This window comes from Sorex fumeus, unplaced genomic scaffold, assembly GCF_029834395.1.
Source record: "Sorex fumeus unplaced genomic scaffold, SorFum_2.1 ptg000131l, whole genome shotgun sequence".
NCBI classification, from domain to species: Eukaryota; Metazoa; Chordata; class Mammalia; order Eulipotyphla; family Soricidae; genus Sorex; species Sorex fumeus.
Window position 1 is genome coordinate 28,788,098 of NW_026606188.1, and position 20,216 is coordinate 28,808,313.

Consider the following 20,216-nt stretch of genomic DNA (forward strand, 5'->3'; position numbering starts at 1 on the left):
CTCCGAGAGGGGCGGAGGAATCGAACTGGGGTCGGCCATACCGGCTGCCTGCAAGGCAAACGCCCTACCGCTGTGCTATAGCTCCAGCCCCAGGGATTGAATATGGGTCAGCAATGAGCAAAGCCTGCCTACTCTACAGCCCCATTTTAAACATATTTTTTTAAACTTCAATCCCCAATTAAAAATGTGTTGTTGTTAATGTTAACAGGGTGAGCCTTCAGCAAGGCAGAAGCTTTTCCCTTGATGCTCAGGGCTGCTGACTGATCTGGGTGTAGTTGTGGAAGGAAGACCGGAGAGTAGCAATTTCTTAAAATTAGACAATGAAGTTTGCTGCATCATTTGACGCACAAAAAAAAAAGCTCTGTGACTTGTCACTGTATTTGACAGCCTAATGCCTGCAGTAGACTTTCAAAACTGGAATTAACCCTTTCAAATCAAGCCACTTCTTTATTAACTAGGCTTTAAAATGTTGGATTTTGTGTTTGTTGTTATTTTTGTTTGGGGCCAGTCTTAGTCTCTCTCAAGGCTTATTCCTGACTTTGCTCTCAGACATCACTCCTGGTGATGTTTGGGGGACCACATGGGGATCAAACCTGGATTACCTGCATGCAAAGCAAATACCCTACCAGCTGTACACTCTCTTTCCTCATTATAAAGTACTTTAAACCATTATGTAGGCTTTTTAATAATGTGCAAAGCTTCTTCACCAGAAATAGACCCTCACTTTCTATATTCATTCTTACAGAAGAATTCCTCCATTCAAATTTTATCAATAGAACAGAGCAATTCAGTCACATAATAAGACTTCACTTCTAATTTCCACATCTAGGATTACTTCATCCATAGAACTCTTGAGGTCCACAGTCATCCATGTGCACTGGAAACAATGCCATCCATGCTCCTGTTTCTTTTGACTGCTTGCTATGAGTTACAAATGGGTGTAAGGTTGTTTGAAAAAGCCCAGTGGAAAAGAAAAAATTCACCATGAAAGCCTGAGATTAGGGAGAGCTGGGTAAAGGTACGGTCTGTTTACTTATGGGCAGAAAGGTAGGTAATTATCAGTCCATCTCATACTACTGAGTGGGAAGTGTGCCCCCAAACCACAAGACTTAGCAGCAAGTAAAAGCTTGAGTAGCAAAAACCTCCAGAGTACAGAGAAAGTAAAAGGCAGCCTATATAACCCCTTCAGAGGGAGCTGGGGAGAGTTTCTGACTTTCAAAGAGATGGTGACTCTCACTGTGAGTTTTCTAGTGTTTAAAAGAGCCACTTTTCCCTTTGAAAAAAAAAAGATGCTGAGTGAAAAAGAAAGAAAAGGTAAAAAATAAAAATCATTCTTTACTGCAGTCAAAGGCTTCCATCAGAGATGGAAATTATGTGCCCAGTGTGGTAACCCATTGGGGACCATCTGTATTTGTGCCTTGTTGGATTTCTCCATCACACCTTTACTGAGATTTGTCTTTGTGGGATATTTTTTGGTTTTTTCTGGCTCAGGATATTCTAAGGCCAAAGCTGTACACTTTCAATATTTTTCTCAATTTTATTGCTGACTTATGATCTTTATAATCTAGGTCATGTGGTTAACGTCACAGAACACTTTTTTGCCTCTGCATCATATTTCAGTTTCCAAAGTGTGATGTTCTGGTTTACGAAAATCCCTTAGAAGACATGAAGTCCTCTAATCCTCTCAGGTTCTTCTCACCTGTAAGGTAATGTAATGTAATACAGGTAATGTAAATTAAGACAGATCTGTGTCCAGGAGCTCTAAATGATGGAGACCAAAAAAAAAAAAATCATCTCATTCTCTACTAAATCTGGCATTTTAGGATCTCACAGAATTCGGTTCAGTCCTCAAAATTTTCTTGATCTACATCTGTTTCCCTCCAAGATTCCATTTAAGATTTCTGTCTCTTCATCAAAACCTTACGTGACAAGATACGTCTACATGAGACAATTCATTTTGTTCATTGTATCTAATTACTTTAAAATGTTTCCACCCACTCATTGTTTTTTTATGTCACTGAATTTTTCAGCATAACTCAGATTGCCTTCTCTCTGGATTACAGGTTCTAAGCACAGCAGATCCTCCCTTCCACTAGCATAGGGCCAGTGCAGATAACTGCTTGAACCACAGATGTTCTAAAAGAAATCACGAATGTAGAATTCTTTCTAGTCATCCAATCACTCTGCTCATATCTACCAGATAAACCTTTATCTATAGTAGCTTCTATCCTAATGAACTTTTATTTCTTCAGTAATATGACTTTAAAAATTGAATCCATGGCCTGAAGAATGAGTATAAGGTCAACAGCAGGCATGGGGTGGGGTGGGGGAGGGGAAGAACAACAACAACATGAATCTCTGTGTATCTTCATCTCTTGGGTGATTAGCTGCATTGTCAATGAACACCAACATTTTAAATTTATCTGTTTTCCTGAGAAGAACTTGGTGAAAATGGCCCATAAACCATATTCTGTTAGAATAAATATATGCATTACCTATTTTGAATAGGATCTGGTATTTCACTTACAAAGCACAGTCATAAAAGACTTGACATCAACTCTAGACATTTTGAAATAGTAATTGAGCATTGGCTTGATTTTTGTTTTATGAGCTCCTAATAAAGTCACTTTATTCATCGAAGCTTTGAAATCAGCCACTGGCCTCTTCTCTTTCACTGTATATGTATTGAGTGGCATCTTCTTCTAATCTATTTGTTTCTTCAATATGGACATTTTGTTGTGGAATGTAGTTGCTGTGTCAACCATCTAGCTTGATCTTCCTGATAACTGACTGCAACGACTACTTCTAACATGGCTGTTTCTGCTTGTGTTTTGTTATAGAGATGGTTTCTTTATTTATGCCTCAAAAATAATATCTGTTATGTTAAACATGAACTTCATCATTTTTTTTCTGGAACCTTCTCATCTCTCTCAGTCTTTATAAAATTGAAAGGATCTAGCTGTGCATTAATTTTGGGATTAACAGAATATTGCAGGTGTTTCAATCTTCAAAAACTTTATGTTAGAAATAAGGCTGTTCCACTGTTATCTTTCATGTGTTTCCTGAAGTAGTACTTCATATCCCCTTCAAGAATTTTTCGTTTACCATTACAACTCGGCTAACTGGTGCAAAAGACTAAATTTTTCAGCATATGTCAACTTTCAAAATGCCTTTTCCACTAAGCTTAATCATTTCTTTTATTTTGGGGGGGAAGGCTTTTTGGGTCACACCTGGCCATGCAGAGGGTTTCCTCCTGGCTCATGCACTCAGGAATTACTCCTGACAATGCTCGGGGGACCATATGAGATGGTGGGAATCGAACCTGGGTCGACTGCATGCAAGGCAAACGCCCTACCCGCTGTGCTATCACACCAGCCCCGGCTTAATCATTTCTAACTCTTGCCTTAAAGTGGAAGATAGGAAATTTTTCCTTTCACTTGAACACTTAGAGACCATTGTAAGATTTTTAACTGACCTAGTTTGAATATTGTCTATCTCAGATAATAGGGATGCCTGAGAGAAATTGGGGAACAATTTGTCAGTAGAGAAGTCAGAACACAGAACATTCATCGATTAAGTTTGCCATTTCAGATGGGTGCATTTTGTGATGCCCCCAAACAATTACAAGAGTAACATTAAAGATTACGTATCCCAGACAACCATTAGACATAATTATGAGAATATCTGAAATACCATGAGAATTACCAAACTATGATACAGAGAGATGCGCAATGAGCATATGGCGCTTGAAAGGATAATATTGATAGACTTGCTCAATGTAAAGTTGCAGCAAGCCTCTAACTGTAAGAACATGCTATCTGCATGCACAAATACACACACACACACAGATGCAAGCAATAAAACAGGGTCATCTATAATCACATTAGAGTATATTGTAATGGTTTCTAATATTAAAGGTAAACATAAAAATGTTAAACTCAAATAAATGTCCAATGTGTTAGAGCAGCAAATGGGCGGTATATGTTGAGGATTAAATATATTATTTATTTATTTATTTATTTATTTATTTATTTTTTGTATGACTAATTGTGAGGTAAAATATTGAGTTGCAGGGGTTGGAGCGATACCATAGCAGGTAGAGTGTTTGCCTTGCACACGGCCAACTTAGGTTCAATTCTCACCATCCCATATGGTCCTCTGAGCACTGCCAGAAGTAATTCCTGAGTGCAGAGCCAGGAGGAGCCACTGTGCATTGCCGGGTAAGAGCCAAAAAGCAAAAAAAAAAAAAAAAAAAAAAAAAAAAAGGTGTGTATTTGCAATTCTCTTCTTTACCGGAAGACAGCTTTAGATACTTTGAACTCAGAAAACCTGATAAATAACCCTTCTCTAGTCTTAGTTTCTTCCACACACCTAGCTTTCATTTTTTTTTTTGCATCTAAACTTCTTTGCATTTTCCTGTCACTTTTTCAAATGCATTCTTCTTTGTTAAGATATTGCATAAATCATTAATAATAGTTATTTAGTCAGTATATTTTGTAGCATGAGCCTAAGGCTAAGCAAAGATTCTTAAAAACTAGGGATTTTTATGTGGATACTGATACTCAATCTTGATAGACACAGGCTCTGTGGGAGGGAAACTCAGAATGGACTAAAATTGAGCTCTAATGAAGTTCCTCTGAGCTTTGGCTGGAAATCAAAAAAAAAAAAAAACAATGAATTGTGGATAAAGATTCCATTTCAATAAGTCAACCATGGCAAAATGAGGTTCAAAATACATGCACAAACTATTAGATCTCTGACTAAGTTCTAATACATATTTTTATGAAATCAATATATAAGTGCATGGTATAATAGAAGAATTATGTTTGTTTAGGTCACTGGTTCTACCTTAAGAAAAGGTGATTAAAATGCAGATTCAGGAAAAAGAAAGAACTGTTCTATGAATTAGAAAAAAAATAGGGAATTGAGATCCAAATTAATGTGATGAAGACTGAGCATAGAGAAAGTATAAATTTGAAAAATGATTGGATATCAGAGCAAATGGGATGCCAGATTCTGGTTTCTTTGCTAGGCTGCTTTGCAAGGAGTTAAGTCATTACCCCCTCAAGCCAAAATACAATAAAATTAAATACCCAGTGTAAACAAGAAAATTTAAATGGGGAGGGCCATTATGGGGTGCAAAAACTGGGCCTCTGAAATATGACACTGATCAGTTTTTAGATATTTGGAGAACAAAGAAGGCATCATGGGGTGGGGGAAATGGCAAGGAGATAAAAAACAGAAGGAACAAGAGGAAAATCACTGGCTAAAATTTGTCTGGATCTGCTCAGGGGATAGGAATTGAGCAAAGGCATGTAAGTAGGGTCTTAGAGGAACACAGCCAGCCTGCTGTCAGACATTCTGGGGATTGGTAAACACCTCCTAGCCTGACTTTTAAGGTCATCCATAAGTAATGAGTTGCACTGTTTTATTTTTCAGGATTAAATACCACACATTTCTATTTACTTGAACAGTTAAATACCACAAAGGTCTCATGTCTCAAGCAAAGCTTTGATTTCTCTATCCCAGCATTGGTCCTTAAATAATTCGATTCTATAAATTTCTCAAATCCCAAATTACATCACCATCGCCGTACCATGTCCTTCACCAGGTTCGTAAAAGAAAGATAGAGGCTGGAGTAGACACATTATTTTTTAAGTTTTCATGTACAGATTAATAGAAATCAAGCAAATAAGTGAAATTGCCCTAAGAACTGTGAGGTAAAAAAAGGAAATTAAAAACAAAAAACAGGAAATGGAATTTATTAGAATTATTCTGCAAGTTTGATTTGCTTATGAAAATTTGCTTGCGGCCACTCTAAATCTGCAAATCCTTTAGTAGACCTCTGGAGTGTCAGATAAACTGGAAGAATGTTTCTTCTATGTTCATGTCTTTTTTGTAAATAATTTTCCTATGAAAATGTATCTCTATTCTTTTACAAACAGAATCCATGTATACTTTGTAAAAATATTAATAAAGTCTGCTTAAGACACCTGGCTTCTAAATTGTTACCTCACACATGTTCTCAAAATATTTCCTGTAACTTCCACTTTGATCCCACTGGTTGTGGTGTCAATCAAAGTGAAATACAATAGATAATTAAAATACTGCAACCTCTGAGCTCAAGTAAAAATTACCATTAAAAATTACCTAGATATCCTACACAACAAAAAATGTAGATTAAATTTTACAAGTAGAAAGAAAATTGCTTTGCATGCTTACATTCTTTAATAAGGACTTTAACTTTGTTATATAATATCAAGAATTTTACACCTTTAAACTCATGTCCTATAAAGAATGCAAGAGTTGAAGTAAAGATCTAATTGTATTATAAATTTGTTACAGACTAAAAAGTAATACATTGCATTCAATACAGTCAGGATTAAATCCTGGATATTATCTACCAAAACGGTGCTTGAGATTCTATCCCACAAGGGATGAAGGAATGTGTTTCGATGCAAAGAAGGGAAGATAAAACTTGACATCACCTCTTTAAGCAATTGATTACAAATACAAAGTTAATTTAATCTTTTTAGACACTGAAAATACAAGTGAACAAATGGCATCTGTAAGTGAGAAAATAAATCAACAGTAAAGTGTTATGGTTGTAATTCTGGCTAAATTCCAGTGTCAGGTTTTATAATCCTGCAATAATGACACATATGATTCTACCATGAGATGATTCAATTGAGACTGATTAAAAACTTTCTATTGTCCCTAGGCACTAGAAGGTTCTAAGGCAATGGAAATAAAATGATTTTTTAGTATTTTTTAAAGACACTCAGAACCGGTCATTAATCAAAGGAATCTGCCCACTATCAAATGTTCAATAAGTACATAAAGACACAATTTTAATGTGTGTCTGACTTAGAATTACCTACCCAGCACAATAAACTTTAAACCTTATATAAACACAATAAACACAATATATATGCATATAAACGTATACACACAAATGCATATGGCTTGGGGGGTTACACCTAACTTAGAATTATCTATCCAGCACAATAAACTTTCATGTAACTATAAATATTTTCTATACTATAGTTCACCAACAGGACCCATTCCATCTTAGCTTTCTCATGAAAATAAAATATTTCTTCCTATACTACTAAGATCAGGACATCAAAAGATCACTTGGACGCCCACCTACAAGATGATCAGACTTCTTCGTCAAGACCCTAAATGATCGGTTTGAGGCTCTGCATGTTCCTAGAACGAACAGATACCATTGGGCTACGCTAGCACGCAACCGGGATGAATGGAGACGTTACTGGCACCCGCTTGAATAAATCGATGAATCACGGGGATTAAGTGATAAGTGATTAAGTGATACTACTAAGATACACAAATTCTAAGTTCATACATATATATATATATTTATATATACACTTATATATGTGTGTGAGTGTGTGCATCCATGTGTGGTTATATGCATATATATGCATATAAACTCATACTCACAAATACATATGTGTTTGGGGGCCACACCTGAACGTGCTCATGACTTACTCCTGGTTTTGCATGGGACACTATATGTCATGCCAGGGATCTAACCAAGGTCAGCCACATCCAGACAAATGCTTTAACCCCTGTAATCTGATCCCATGGTCATTTATGATTTTAACTAATATATCTAATTTAAAATGGCATAGTGCTTACCCATATGCTTCCTGTAAGTTATGTTTCCTAATTAACCAAGCTGTGCTAAATTTCCTTTAAGAAAATATAGTGTCAGGGCCAGGGTAATAGTACAGTGGGTAGGGTGCTTGCCTTGCACACAGCTCATCTGGGTTCAATACCCGATATCCCATATGGTCCCCCAAGTCACATCAGGAGAGATCCTTGAGTACAGAGCCAGGGATAGCTAGCCCTGAACATAGTCATATGTAGCCCAAAATCAAAAAAGAAAAAAATATCTTCTTAGTCAGAGACAGCATAATGGGCTGAGTTCAGGCTTTGCACGTGACCGGGGGGAAGGTGGCACGACTGATTCCTGGTACTGCACAATCCCCCCAAAAAGCTGCCAGGAGAGACTGAAAAGCTCAGAGCTGGGAGAGCCCTCAAACACTGTGCACTATAATGCTAAGTCACTCCAGCAAAAGAATATAGTATGTTAGTTTCCAGAAAACTGACTATATGCGCTACTCCTAGTGGTGAAACATCAATACAGAAAAATAATGATTTTTTTTTTACAATTGGCTTATGCATTATATACTTTTAGGTGTGTATTTCTATTAGGTGATATTTCTATTTGAGAATAGAAATCCTTTTATACTAATGGTAGGTGGTTTTGGGTTTCACATATTGTTATCTGAACAATCTTGAAATTTATACATATACTTATATCTGTTTACACAAGAGCCATAAAATATTTTTAAGAGCATAAAATTTAGTCAAAAGCTGACTGAATGTATCTTGGTGATTATATGTTGCTTAAAGCATATTTCTGTGGTCCTCAAAGCTTAAAAGCTAGTTCCAGCAACAGAAATGTCAAGTGGTCCTATTTTATAGTGTGTCATTTTTCTAAAGCAGGAGAACACAATCAGTGGGGACAACAATAAACTTCCAATATTATAAAATACCACACAAATTTTTTCTCAACTTTAATCAGATTTTTAAGGAGCATATACTCAACTTATGTTCTTATCGTCATAAATATAATGTATGTTCATTGTATCATTCCACATATTTAAATAATAATAACTACACCCATTTTAAAGTGGCATGGATACCTGAAAGTCACTGATATAATGTGAACATTTTGCACTGTAATGTATGAATCTTTAAGTAAAAAAAGTCTATGAATGAAAACAGGTTTATAGTAAAAACCCTGACAAATAGTGAAAAAAAAAAGTAGGATATAAATGCTGCATAAATGTGCATTAAAATAAAGCATGTTAGCAGATTATCAATAGTTTAGTCAAATGCAAAACCTCAGGTTATAACCTGAGAAGATGCACTCAGAAAACGTGTCTGCATAAACTACAGTTGAATCATCCAATATTTCAGGGAGCTAAGTTCATCCTATTTCTAATTTTCATAATTTTTATAGATCTCCATTGAACAACATATTTACAGTGATGAAATCATTTGTTTTATGATTGACCCCTGAAATATTTTGCTTAGATTTTTCTTAAAATCTCAGGTCTAGAATGAGGAATTTTTAACTAAAAGCTGCTCAAATAAAATGAGATGGAAAATTAATAATAAAATTAAAATCTAAACATTTAGAAAGGAATATTTAAATACTAGGTCAGTCTGATATTACTATATGATTATGAACTAATTGTATTTATCATTGCTTTTCCTTATAATTTTTGATTCTTTGAACATGAGATGAACATAGGCATTACCTTAAACCACCAGCATATTCTTGTTTTTCAAATATAGTGATGTCAGAGTAGCCTAATCGAGCCAAAAAAGACGCACAACTGATACTTGCTGGTCCTGCACCAAAAAGAGCAATCTTTGTGGAATAAGCTTCAGGCATTTTTTCTGGGGGAGGCAGTGATGGATTTCTGATCTGCGGGATATTCATTGCTTTGAATACCTGTAGAAAAATCAATAGCCATGGTTAAATAATTCAAAATAACTTTTATTTTACCAAATGTATTTTTTAATCTATGAAAGGCATCAGTGTTTTATATTGAAATAAGCAGCATATATTTTGGTAATTAAGATGGTACACTTAGAAGGTAAATTGAGTCAAACAAGGAACAAATTATGCTTGAAATTCTTTGAAATTCATTTCTAGGGTCACACCTCCTAGAGAAGCATTCTAAGACTCATTTTCTTTAACCCATGTTTAGGACAGTTGAAGTGTTTTTCCTCAAACACAGTTAATATGCCTCTGACATAAACACTCAGCAACAAGTGTTTTTATAAATCACATTTTCATGTTATAATATTAATTCCTCAGTTGGTGAACATGATAAACATACATATACATATATACACATATACATATATATGTATATATGGCATGTGTACAATTTATTTTAGGGACTCTGAAAACATACTGCCCCTGCCCTACCAGTTTAGCCTTTAGCCTGGCCCATAGCAGACAGTGACGTTTATGTTGGCTTATAACTATGATTGATTAGTTTTTGAAGAGTGACGTAAAAATTCTGTTTAAGGCACTAGAAAGCTAATGAAGTATAGCAGAATAGAGGAAACAAAGTGACAGAGAAAAAGAATCAACAGGGAAATGAGTGGACAGTTCAAAAGTTACTTTTATCCTAAAGGAATCGGCGAATTCTTAAGAGAGGGATGAAGACAAAAAACAGTTCAGAGGAGACTGCAAGGAGAGACTTAAGAGTCTTGTAGAATTAGATAAACAGAGGGCCTGGGGATTATAAAAGGCCAGAATCTAGAAAACAAAAGGAAGTACAGAAAGTGAGCTAAATGCGTAAACTGGGTAGAGCAGAAGATTAAGAATCAAAACTAAAAATCTCAGGTGTAGGGAAGGTTTCTGCAGCCTAAAACTTTAATCCAGATGTTCCCCTGGCCTATCTGCACCCTTCCACAATAAGTATTCAGTATTTTTCAGGTCCCTACTTGTGCCTTGGAAATCTACCTTCTTCATAGCAACAAATAGAACGTATCTCTAATTGTACCCTGAGACCACTACCCTGAGACCACTACTGCTAGCCTGTTCACACCCACCCACAGCGACAATTGTTCCACTGCCAACCTCTGCCTATCACACTGGGGCAGTATCAGCCACTTTGAGAAAAAAAAAAAAAGCTTTGGGTAGGACTTAACTTAGTACCACAAAAGGTATAAACATAAACAATCTTGCATCCCCTGTAACCACAATAATAAGAAAATAAAAAGATAGGGGCCTGAGAGATAGTACAGAAGGTAGAACGCCAGACCTAGATTCAATTTCCAGCACCCCATATGGTCCCCAAAGATGACCCAGAGTGCTGAGACAGAGTAATCTCTGAACACAGCTGGCTGAGGCTCCAAAACCAAATCAAAGCCAAAACAAATAAAAACCCAAAAAGAAGTCCTAGTACACATCAGCATAGTGCTGGGATTTATTTTGAGCTACCCTACACATGTGTAGCAAACACAGTAAAGGCAGTCACAGTCCTAAATCAAATTCAACCATGAATCTGAACGAAGATCATTACTTTTCACTGAACTGTATCTTAAATGCTAGAGTAGACCTGAGCAAGATGTAGCTCTAACATAGTCTCTAAAAATGTTTCATATAGAATGCCTTGCTTTTGATAAGAAATTAAGATCTATCAATTACTATAAGCAAAGAACAGAAAATAGAAAGTGTGTAGATTTTCTAGTCAATGTAGTTATCAGAAACTAAAATAGTTCTAATGAATATATTTCAAAACTAAAAAATAAGTTTTATGGGCCTCTGGGTTTGAACAGGGAAATTTTTGCAAGAATAATTTTATAAGATAAAATTAAGAGCATACTTAGAATTCAAAACTAAATAGATATATTCAATGAAAGATTAGAAAAGAGAGTAAATGAAGAGTGGTGAAATGAAGTAGGATCAGAAGCATGGAAAGAAAATAGGGAAAAATATAAAAGAACAGAGGAGATCAAAAATATCCCTTTTTGGGATAATACCAAAAAGAAATACCATAATAGAATATATGTAATCAGCACAATCAGAATCTAACATAAGAGGACACAGGATAAGACAGGAGTGATATTTGAAGAGAAATTCTCTAAACTAATGAATAGCATCAAAGTACAGATTCAAGAAGTTCTAAAACATTAAATAAGGTATGTACAAAGAAACCTATATTTATGCACATCACAGTAAAATTGCCATGAACTAAAGTAAGAAAAAAATGACTGAAAATAATCAAAGAAAAAAAGACTTGCTACTGTCAACAACTAACAAAAATTTCTGACAGCTTTCCACAGAAAAGAAATGATGGAAGTCATAAGACAAAGAAATGATACTTTCTGAGCAATGAAAGAACATATTCACCTAAAATTTTATTTAGAAGGAAAATATCTTTCAAATATGAAAGTGAAATAGACATTTACAGAGATAATTTATTAAAAAGAGTTTTAAAATAGATAACAAAGACTATTTAAGGCAGTTTTACAGAAACTTTTGGTGTCTTCAAAAAAATAAAAGAAGGCCGTCCAGGAAGAAATACAGAAAACTGAAATTATAAACATGTGGTAGAACATAATAGAAATGGTAGAAAGTAATGTTACATGGAGTTTAAGGTAGGAGAAAAGTGGACTAAGCAATAAAAGCCTGAGAAGTTCAATTGAAGGCAAGTGTATTAGATCATAATAGAATTGTAACAGTCCAGTTCCACTGTGGCTTGAGGAGTACAATAAATCCAGAGACAAGGTTGCTGATAGAGAAAGACCTTTATTAGCTACAAACCAGCAGGATGGAGGATGGTAAATTCACATTCAAGAAAGCCGTATTCCCTGAGTGCTCACAGGAGTAACTTTATATAGCAAAAGAAGCAAGAAGAAACATTTTAGGGCAAGGCAGACTGGTGGGTACCAAGGAGGTCAATATATTTCCTGTGTTCTAGTCCTCTGAGGCATATGCTAACATCTTTGTAACTATAACGAAAGATTTACAGTCAAGGGTTCAAACTTGATACAAATTTCTTCTGAGAGAAGATTAGGGAAACATTCTTTTAATTCTTCCAATCCAAGCGCAAAGTGTGATTTTTCTTTGAATTCATAAAAAAAAAATCCAGATCTTAATTAATTTGGGGTCAACACTAGAAATGTTGAAATTACCAATCTTCATTTCCCTGTAATTAGTTCAGAGTGTGGGTGTATGTCTACACTAACTAATAGCACTGTCTTCCCATTTTTCATCAATTTGCTGGAGTGGGCACTAGTAACATCTCCATTGAGAGACTTGTTGTTACTATTTTTGGCAAATCAAATATGACATGGGTAGCTTGCCAGGCTCTGCCGTGTGGGCAGGATACTCTCAGTAGCTTGCCAGGCTCTCCGAGAGGGACAGAAAAATCAAACCCCGGTCAGCCGCATACAAAGAAAATGCCCTACCCACTGTGTTATCACTCCAGTCCACACTAATTAGTAAAAGATTATTAAAAGATTAGCGAGATTAGTTGTTGATAGGGTGGAGAATAGAATTTAAGACACGCTTTACTAATACAAAAGAAACTATATAAGAATAAAATTAAGTAAATAGTTGGTCAAAGAGTGGGGAGCTGAAAACCAGAATATAAATATCTACATATGAACCAATATAAGAAATATAAATGAAGTAAATTTTCTATTAAATAACAAATTATGACTTCAAAATCTGTCAGTTTAAAAATTGACAACTGAAAGTAGAAAAAAAAATCCACATAGTCTCAAGGTCTCCAAAATTTGACTATCAATAGAAGTGGTCTTTACATAAATTCATGTTGTCCCTTGTATCACTTGTCATCCCATTGATCATAGATTTGCATGAGCAAGCGCCAGTAACATTCGTCCATTTGTCCCTGTCGTGGGCTAGTGTAGCCCATTGGCATCTTATCGCTCATATTTAACTAATAAATATGTATTAAAATTTATTATTGTTTATTAATAAGCAACCCAGAAGAATATTATATACAATAGGACAAAGGAGTAAATTTTTCTCTTATGAGAACTCAAGCTAAATCAAGAGATTAAAAGGCATTCTTGGCAATAAGGACTGGGATTGGAAGGCAATGATGTCTTTTTGAAATTCTTTCACATACTTAACCAAATGATCTATAATACATGCCAAACTGTCTAAAAATATAAAGGATTAGAATTTAAAAGTATAGAAGTGTTGAGGCCAGAGCGAGTGTACAATAGGGAGGGCATTTGCCTTGCACACAGCCTAGTCATGTATGGCACAAAACAAAACAAAACCAAAAGTTACAAAAGGGCTAATCAACAAGATTTACAAGTTCTAATGTGTCAGTATGAGCTAAATAGCACTTTTAGCACTATCCTCCCCATTGTTCATCAATTTGCTCTCTCGGGCCCAGTAACGTCTCCATTGTGAGACTTGTTGTTACTGTGTTTGGCATCTCGGATACTTCAGGGTAGCTTGCCAGGCTTTGCCTTGCGGGTGAGATACTCTCAGCAGCTTTCCAGATTCTGGGGGTGGGGGGTAGGGAAATCAAACCTGGCTCGGCCATGCCAGCCGCACACAAGGCAAATGCTCTACTGCTGTGCTATCGCTTCAGCCCTGTGAGCTAAATAATAATTATAAATGGCATTTTGTCATTTTATAGCAATACTTTATCATATTTGTGGGTTTATTTATGTTTCTTTCCTGAGACCACAATATTCTCAAAAGCAAACATTACCTGTGAACGAATATTTTCATTTCTGGTATGACTTTATAAGAGGTGATGTGTATGTTAACAAAGAGTCTTAAATAGGTATATAGTAATTTAATTGCAGTGTTTTACACATTTAGATATATAAGTACTACTTCATATGCAACCAAGCTATTTTTTCTCATATTATTTTAGAATAACACACACATTACATTTTATTTCTTTCAAAAGATTCCTAAAAATAACCAAATTCTAATTTTAAGTAAATGAACTATTTTACACAACCATTAATACAATGTACTTGCAACATCTCATGTTTTTCTCAAAGTAAGACTGCACAAACATTTTACAAATTAGTATGTAAATTATGTATTTAAAATGATCAGGGAACATTACAGCTAATTTAAGGATTAATAATTTTAATTTCTTTCATATTCAGTTGAGTGCTCAACATATTTTACTAATAAAAACCTTAACTTCATAAATTTAAAATTTACTATCATTCATAAATTAAGTTTATTTTAACAAACATGAGAAGCAGAAAATATGATGGTTTAAAGAATTTTTTATCACTGATATCTAATAGTAGAAGAGAGTCTAAAGCAGTTTATTAAAAATTAAACAGGTTGAAAAGTTTATAGTATAATGCAAAGTTAAGATCTGATAACCAATTAGAATAAGACATATATAAACTGTATATTTGTGGGCTGGAGAAATACTACAGCAGTTAGGGCTTACACACACAGCTAACCTAGGTTTGATTTTTGGCATCCCATATGTTCCACTGAGTCTCATCAGAAGTGATCCTGAGCACAGAACCTGAAACACACCCTGAGAACTGCCAAAAAACATATATAAGGAAATATATGTATATATAATATATAAAGTTTTAATTTTTAAAAGAGCATATCAAAGCTATGTTTGGTAATTATTTCAATTACCAAAAGAATATTTTCTAGTACATTTTCTTGGACTATTGTTGTTGTCCCAAAATAAAACAAAACCTTAATCCAAAACAACTCATTATATAGAAAAGATTCCTTTATTTTACACAAACTTCAGCTGTCAGTCTACTGATTAGTTTTCTAAGATGCTATCTTTTTCTAAGTAATATTCTAAACAAGTAGTTCAATCAATGTGAGGAAGGGACTTCAAATACCTAAAGCTGCATGAAAGGCATGCCTAATATATATTTCCCCACAATAAAGAAAACATTGATATTTACTAAGTATATACTACATGCCAGACTTGGTGCTGAGTCTTTATTTCTCATTTAGTCTTCAAGAGACCTATTGCATGAAAACAATTATTGTTTCTATTTCAAAGAAAGGAAATTGATTAGTTCACATATTAAGAGGGGCTGGCCTCCAAGTCTTGGAGCAAAATTCCTGGTACTAGTCTCAGCCACTCCTGGGTGTTAGTCTCCCATTATGTTACTTTACGTTCCCCAGATAAATGCAATCTTTCTGTGTCTACCCCGCTCTTTCTGACTCATTTCACTTAACATGATACTTTCCATGTAGTACCACTTGTATGTAAATTTCATGACTTCATCTTTTCTGATAGCTACATAGTACTCCATTTTGTAAATGTACCAAATTTTCTTTAACCAGACATCTGTTCTCGGGCACTCGGGTGTTTACCAGATTCTGGCTATTGTAAAGAGTGCTGCAATGAACAAAGAGCAGATGTCACTTCAACTGTACTTTTTTGCCTCTCTGGGATATATTCCCAGGAGTGGTATTGCTGGGTCAACTGGGAGCTCAAATTCTAAATTTTTGAGAATCGTCCATACTGTTTTCCAAAAGGGTTGGACCATTTGGCATTCCCACCAGCAGTGAAGGAGGGTCCCTTTCTCGCCACATCCACGCCAGCACCGGTTGCAACACACACGTTTTAATAGTGAAGAATCAACCAAAAATGTATTACATGAACTTATCTTTTCTGTATAAAATTCATATATAAGTCAATCTATTACCAACTAAATTGGTGATTATATTTAATAAATTATATTTATAATTGTTCATTAAACTCTTGAAAACACTTATCTTCTTGCTTCCTGACATATAATTTTTTTACCCGAGAAATCAAGGTGTTTAACTTCATTAATAGGAGTTTATGATCTTGTTACCAATCAAAATATATTCTAAGCCCATATCTATATCCATTTGCTGATTTCTCTATCAAAGCTGTTTTACTTAAAAGATCTTAAGGTGAGTTTTCTTTGCAGTAATATCACATTATACACAATTACAGACCCCTACAACATATTAAGTACACTGCTGTAAAACTGAAAAAGGCCTTGAGCTAGCCCTGAAGAAACTAGCTGAAAGCTTATTACTTAGCTTACTATTGTTCAAATTATGTTTCCCTACCAATAACCAAGTACTGAATATCTACTAAGTACTTTGCTAGCTTTTCATTCTTTTTTCAACTTAATAAAATAGTTTACACTATGACCTTCCCTACAGAGCTAATCAGTGATAATTTCCCTCCTATCAGTAATCCCAGAACACAACAAAATACTACCAGATAGTGAGCACCCAACCAATTTTGATGAATTCAAGAATTCCTGGACTCCAAGGTTAGGCTATAGCAAATTAACAGCAGTCACCAAGAAAACACAGTTCTTCCTTAGTGATTTGAAAGGATGATTATTTGTAAGTGAATATTCTACCCAAGGATCATTTTAAAATAGATTTCTTTGCATAATCATCCTGTTATTTCCAACCTTTCATTCATCTAGATGGTGCATTTCTTTCATCACACCAAATTAGCTTTTTTTGGGCATTTTCTCCAAAATTTTACATTATTTTGAGGCAAGAGAGAGATTATCCTGATTTTAAAAATGAATAGGCTGAAAACCAGAGGGTCCATGGGATTTTCCCTAAGCTTTCTCACATTCTAGAGACAGAACCATTATAATATTCCAATCATTATATAATACCTTTTAAATAAGTACAGGCATAATACAACAAATACGAGAATAACTATCAATTCTAATTTGAGGGCAGATGTTTACTATTTTAATCCTCCTTGAATTTTGTGATGGAACATAATAAAATTATTACAGATGTTTGGTGGGTCTTATTATCCTTTGGTTTTGTCTTATTAACCAAATACTAACAAAACTAAACTATGAAGAAATCATGACAAAACATTCTTAGAAATTTAAATATATATATATTAGTTGAAGGATAAATTATAACAAGAAAATTATTCTGCATAAGAGCTTCATATTTTTAAAGCATTTACCTATTCAGTTTAGAATAAGACACAGCTTCTAAAGAATTATTATTCACCGGCACAGATAAAAGAAATCTTAATAAAAATAATACATTGGGTTTCAGTTTCTTTGAGTGACTTGATTAGCAGTATGACAGCCTGGTTACCTTTTGAATGACTGGATGAAAAACACTGCTATTTGTGCATCATGAAATAAGTTACCTCAAATTACATGCCTTCTAGAAAATGCTTCTATGTAATTTTCTCTGTAATGTCCTTTATGAAAGAAGTCAAAGGAAATGCTGTGGACGTATTGCTCACTATACTCATCCTTTGATAGAAAATTCTTGGGCTACCCACCTGAAAAATTTCCTCACAACAACTAAACAATGAACACAAAAATGGGAATTGTGTTTAATAGGTATCAGAAATTAAGGAAAAACAAACTGTGCTATAGTAAAAATTCAGTTGTCAAAATTATTAATGCATGGGTAACTTCAAAGATTTTTTCTTCTTTTATTACTGAAATCAACAGTGTGATATATTGTCAACATCACTTGATCACTTGACTTCCCGTTAATCATCGATTTGCTGGAGCGGGCACCAATAACGCCTCCATTTGTCCCTGTCACGTGCTAGTGTAGCCCAATGGCATCTGTTCGTTCTAGGAACACAAAGAGCCTCAAACTGATCTTTCAGGATCTTGATGAAGAAGTCTGACCATCTGGTAGGTGGGCGGCCACGTGGTCTTTTGACATCCCGTGGAATCCAGTTGGTAACAGCTCTAGTCCAGCGGTCGTTTCCAAATCTTATTACGTGTCCAGCCCATCTGATTTTTGACACCTTGGCAAATGAGACAGCGTCCCTGATTCTTGATTGTCCATGGAGGTTGGAACTCTGGATTCTTTCTCTCATTTGAGTGAAACGTGATAACTAAGCATAGCTATTTCAATTCCTCTTTGGGAGACCCAAATAGCGTTCTCATCCTGTTTGCATAGGGCCTTGTTCTCTGAGGCGTATGTTAATAATGCAGGAAGAACAGTGGAATTGAAGAGATGTGCCCGGAACCGGAAGTTCTTCGTCCTCTTAGCTATTTTTTCGACGCTCTTGAAGGCGTTCCAAGCCGCTCTCTTCCTCCTGCACAACTCAGGTACCAGGTCATTCATCATGTTTACTTCTCGACCTAGGTAAACATAACTGTTGCGTTCAGAGATGGTCGTTCCATTCAGAGCGAATGGAGCGTCAGGAACAAGGCTGTTTCCGTAAACACTGTCTTCATGAGATTCAGCTGTAATCTGACCTTTCCATACTCACGGTCGAAGTTGGCCAGCATTTGTGCTGCTTGGCTAATGTTTAGTGTTATTAGAACGATGTCATCAGCAAAGCGGAGGTGGTATAGTTGCCGACCATGTGCCTTCACTCCCATTCCTTTCCATTCCAGTCATCGCATGATGTTCTCGAGGGTGGCACTGAAGTGTTTTGGTGAAATGGTATCACCCTGCCGAACCTCTCTCTTGACATCAATGATCACTTCTTTGTAGAATGGTGAAATCCTGGTAGTGAATCTGTAATAGAGCTCATGGAGGATCCTGATGTATTGAATTTGAATGCCCTGATTGGCTAGGGCGTCAATGACCACTTCCGTCTCAACAGAATCAAAGGCCTTCTTTAAATCAATGAACGTTAGATAGAGCGGCATATTGAACTCCCGAGAAACCTCAATGAGCTTGGTTATCGTGTGGATATGGTCGATGTTGCTGAATCCTTTTTGAACCCGGCTTGCTCGCGTGGTTGTTCTTCATCTAGTGTTCTGCCAATTCTATTGAGGATGACTCCAATGAAAAGCTTGTAAATGACAGAAAATAGGCAGTTTGGGCCATAATTGCCAATGTTGTGGATGTCTCCCTTCTTGTACAGTAGTACAGTCCTGCTGGTTTTCCATTGGGACGGAACCTTGCATTCAGACAGGTAGTGTGTGAAGAGTCGAGCCAGCATATTGACGAGTGCTGATGGCAGGTTCTTCAGGTGTTCAGGTGTGACCTTGTCTGGGCTGGGTGCTGTTCATTTCTTAACCAAGGAAATGGTGTGTTGGATTTTGGAAGGGAGAACATTGGGAACAACATATCCATCCTGCGGAATTTGGTATGTCAGCAGGTGGACATGGCTATCAAAGAGATCTGAGTAGAAGTCATGGATAATCTTCTCCATTGCCCTTCTGGAAGATGTGATAGATCCATTGGGACGTTGGAGGGCAGTCATCTTGGTCCTATAGTTGGCGAAGGACAGGAAGGCGTTACGGATGCTTTTCCCGGCTTCTGCCGCATCTACCAGCACTTCTGCTCTTCTCTCTTTGATGTCTTCCTTGATCGCATCTCTGCACTGCTTTGCGAGCTTGGATGTTTGCTTGCGGTTGCCTGAGGCATGTGCCAAACCACGTTGGCAAATAAGCTCAAGAGTTTTCGAAGACAGGTGTGTGTGTGTGTTTGTGTGTGTGTGTGTGTGTGTCACTCTCTCTTGGCGTTCCTCACACAATCATGGAGGTGCTGAACCAGTCGATTGTATTCCTTGTCAATGTTGTCAACAATGGCATCTTCCCCTGTTGCAGCAATAGTGCCAAAGAGTTCCCAGTTGGTGGTCATTCTGGGAGTTCTCTTCTTAAACTTTCCACCCTTTCTCCCCGCTCTGTGAAGCAGAATTTTG

General features: G+C 36.0%; 1 protein-coding gene across 1 annotated transcript in view; it reads right to left on the minus strand.

The window, feature by feature from the left end:
• The window catches only part of DPYD (dihydropyrimidine dehydrogenase), a 960,132-nt gene that overhangs the window by 685,703 nt on the left and 254,213 nt on the right, over nt 1-20,216 (minus strand). The window contains exon 6 of the mRNA XM_056139087.1: nt 9,357-9,553. Coding sequence (XP_055995062.1) covers nt 9,357-9,553 — 197 coding nt within the window. The remainder of the gene's footprint in view (nt 1-9,356; nt 9,554-20,216) is intronic.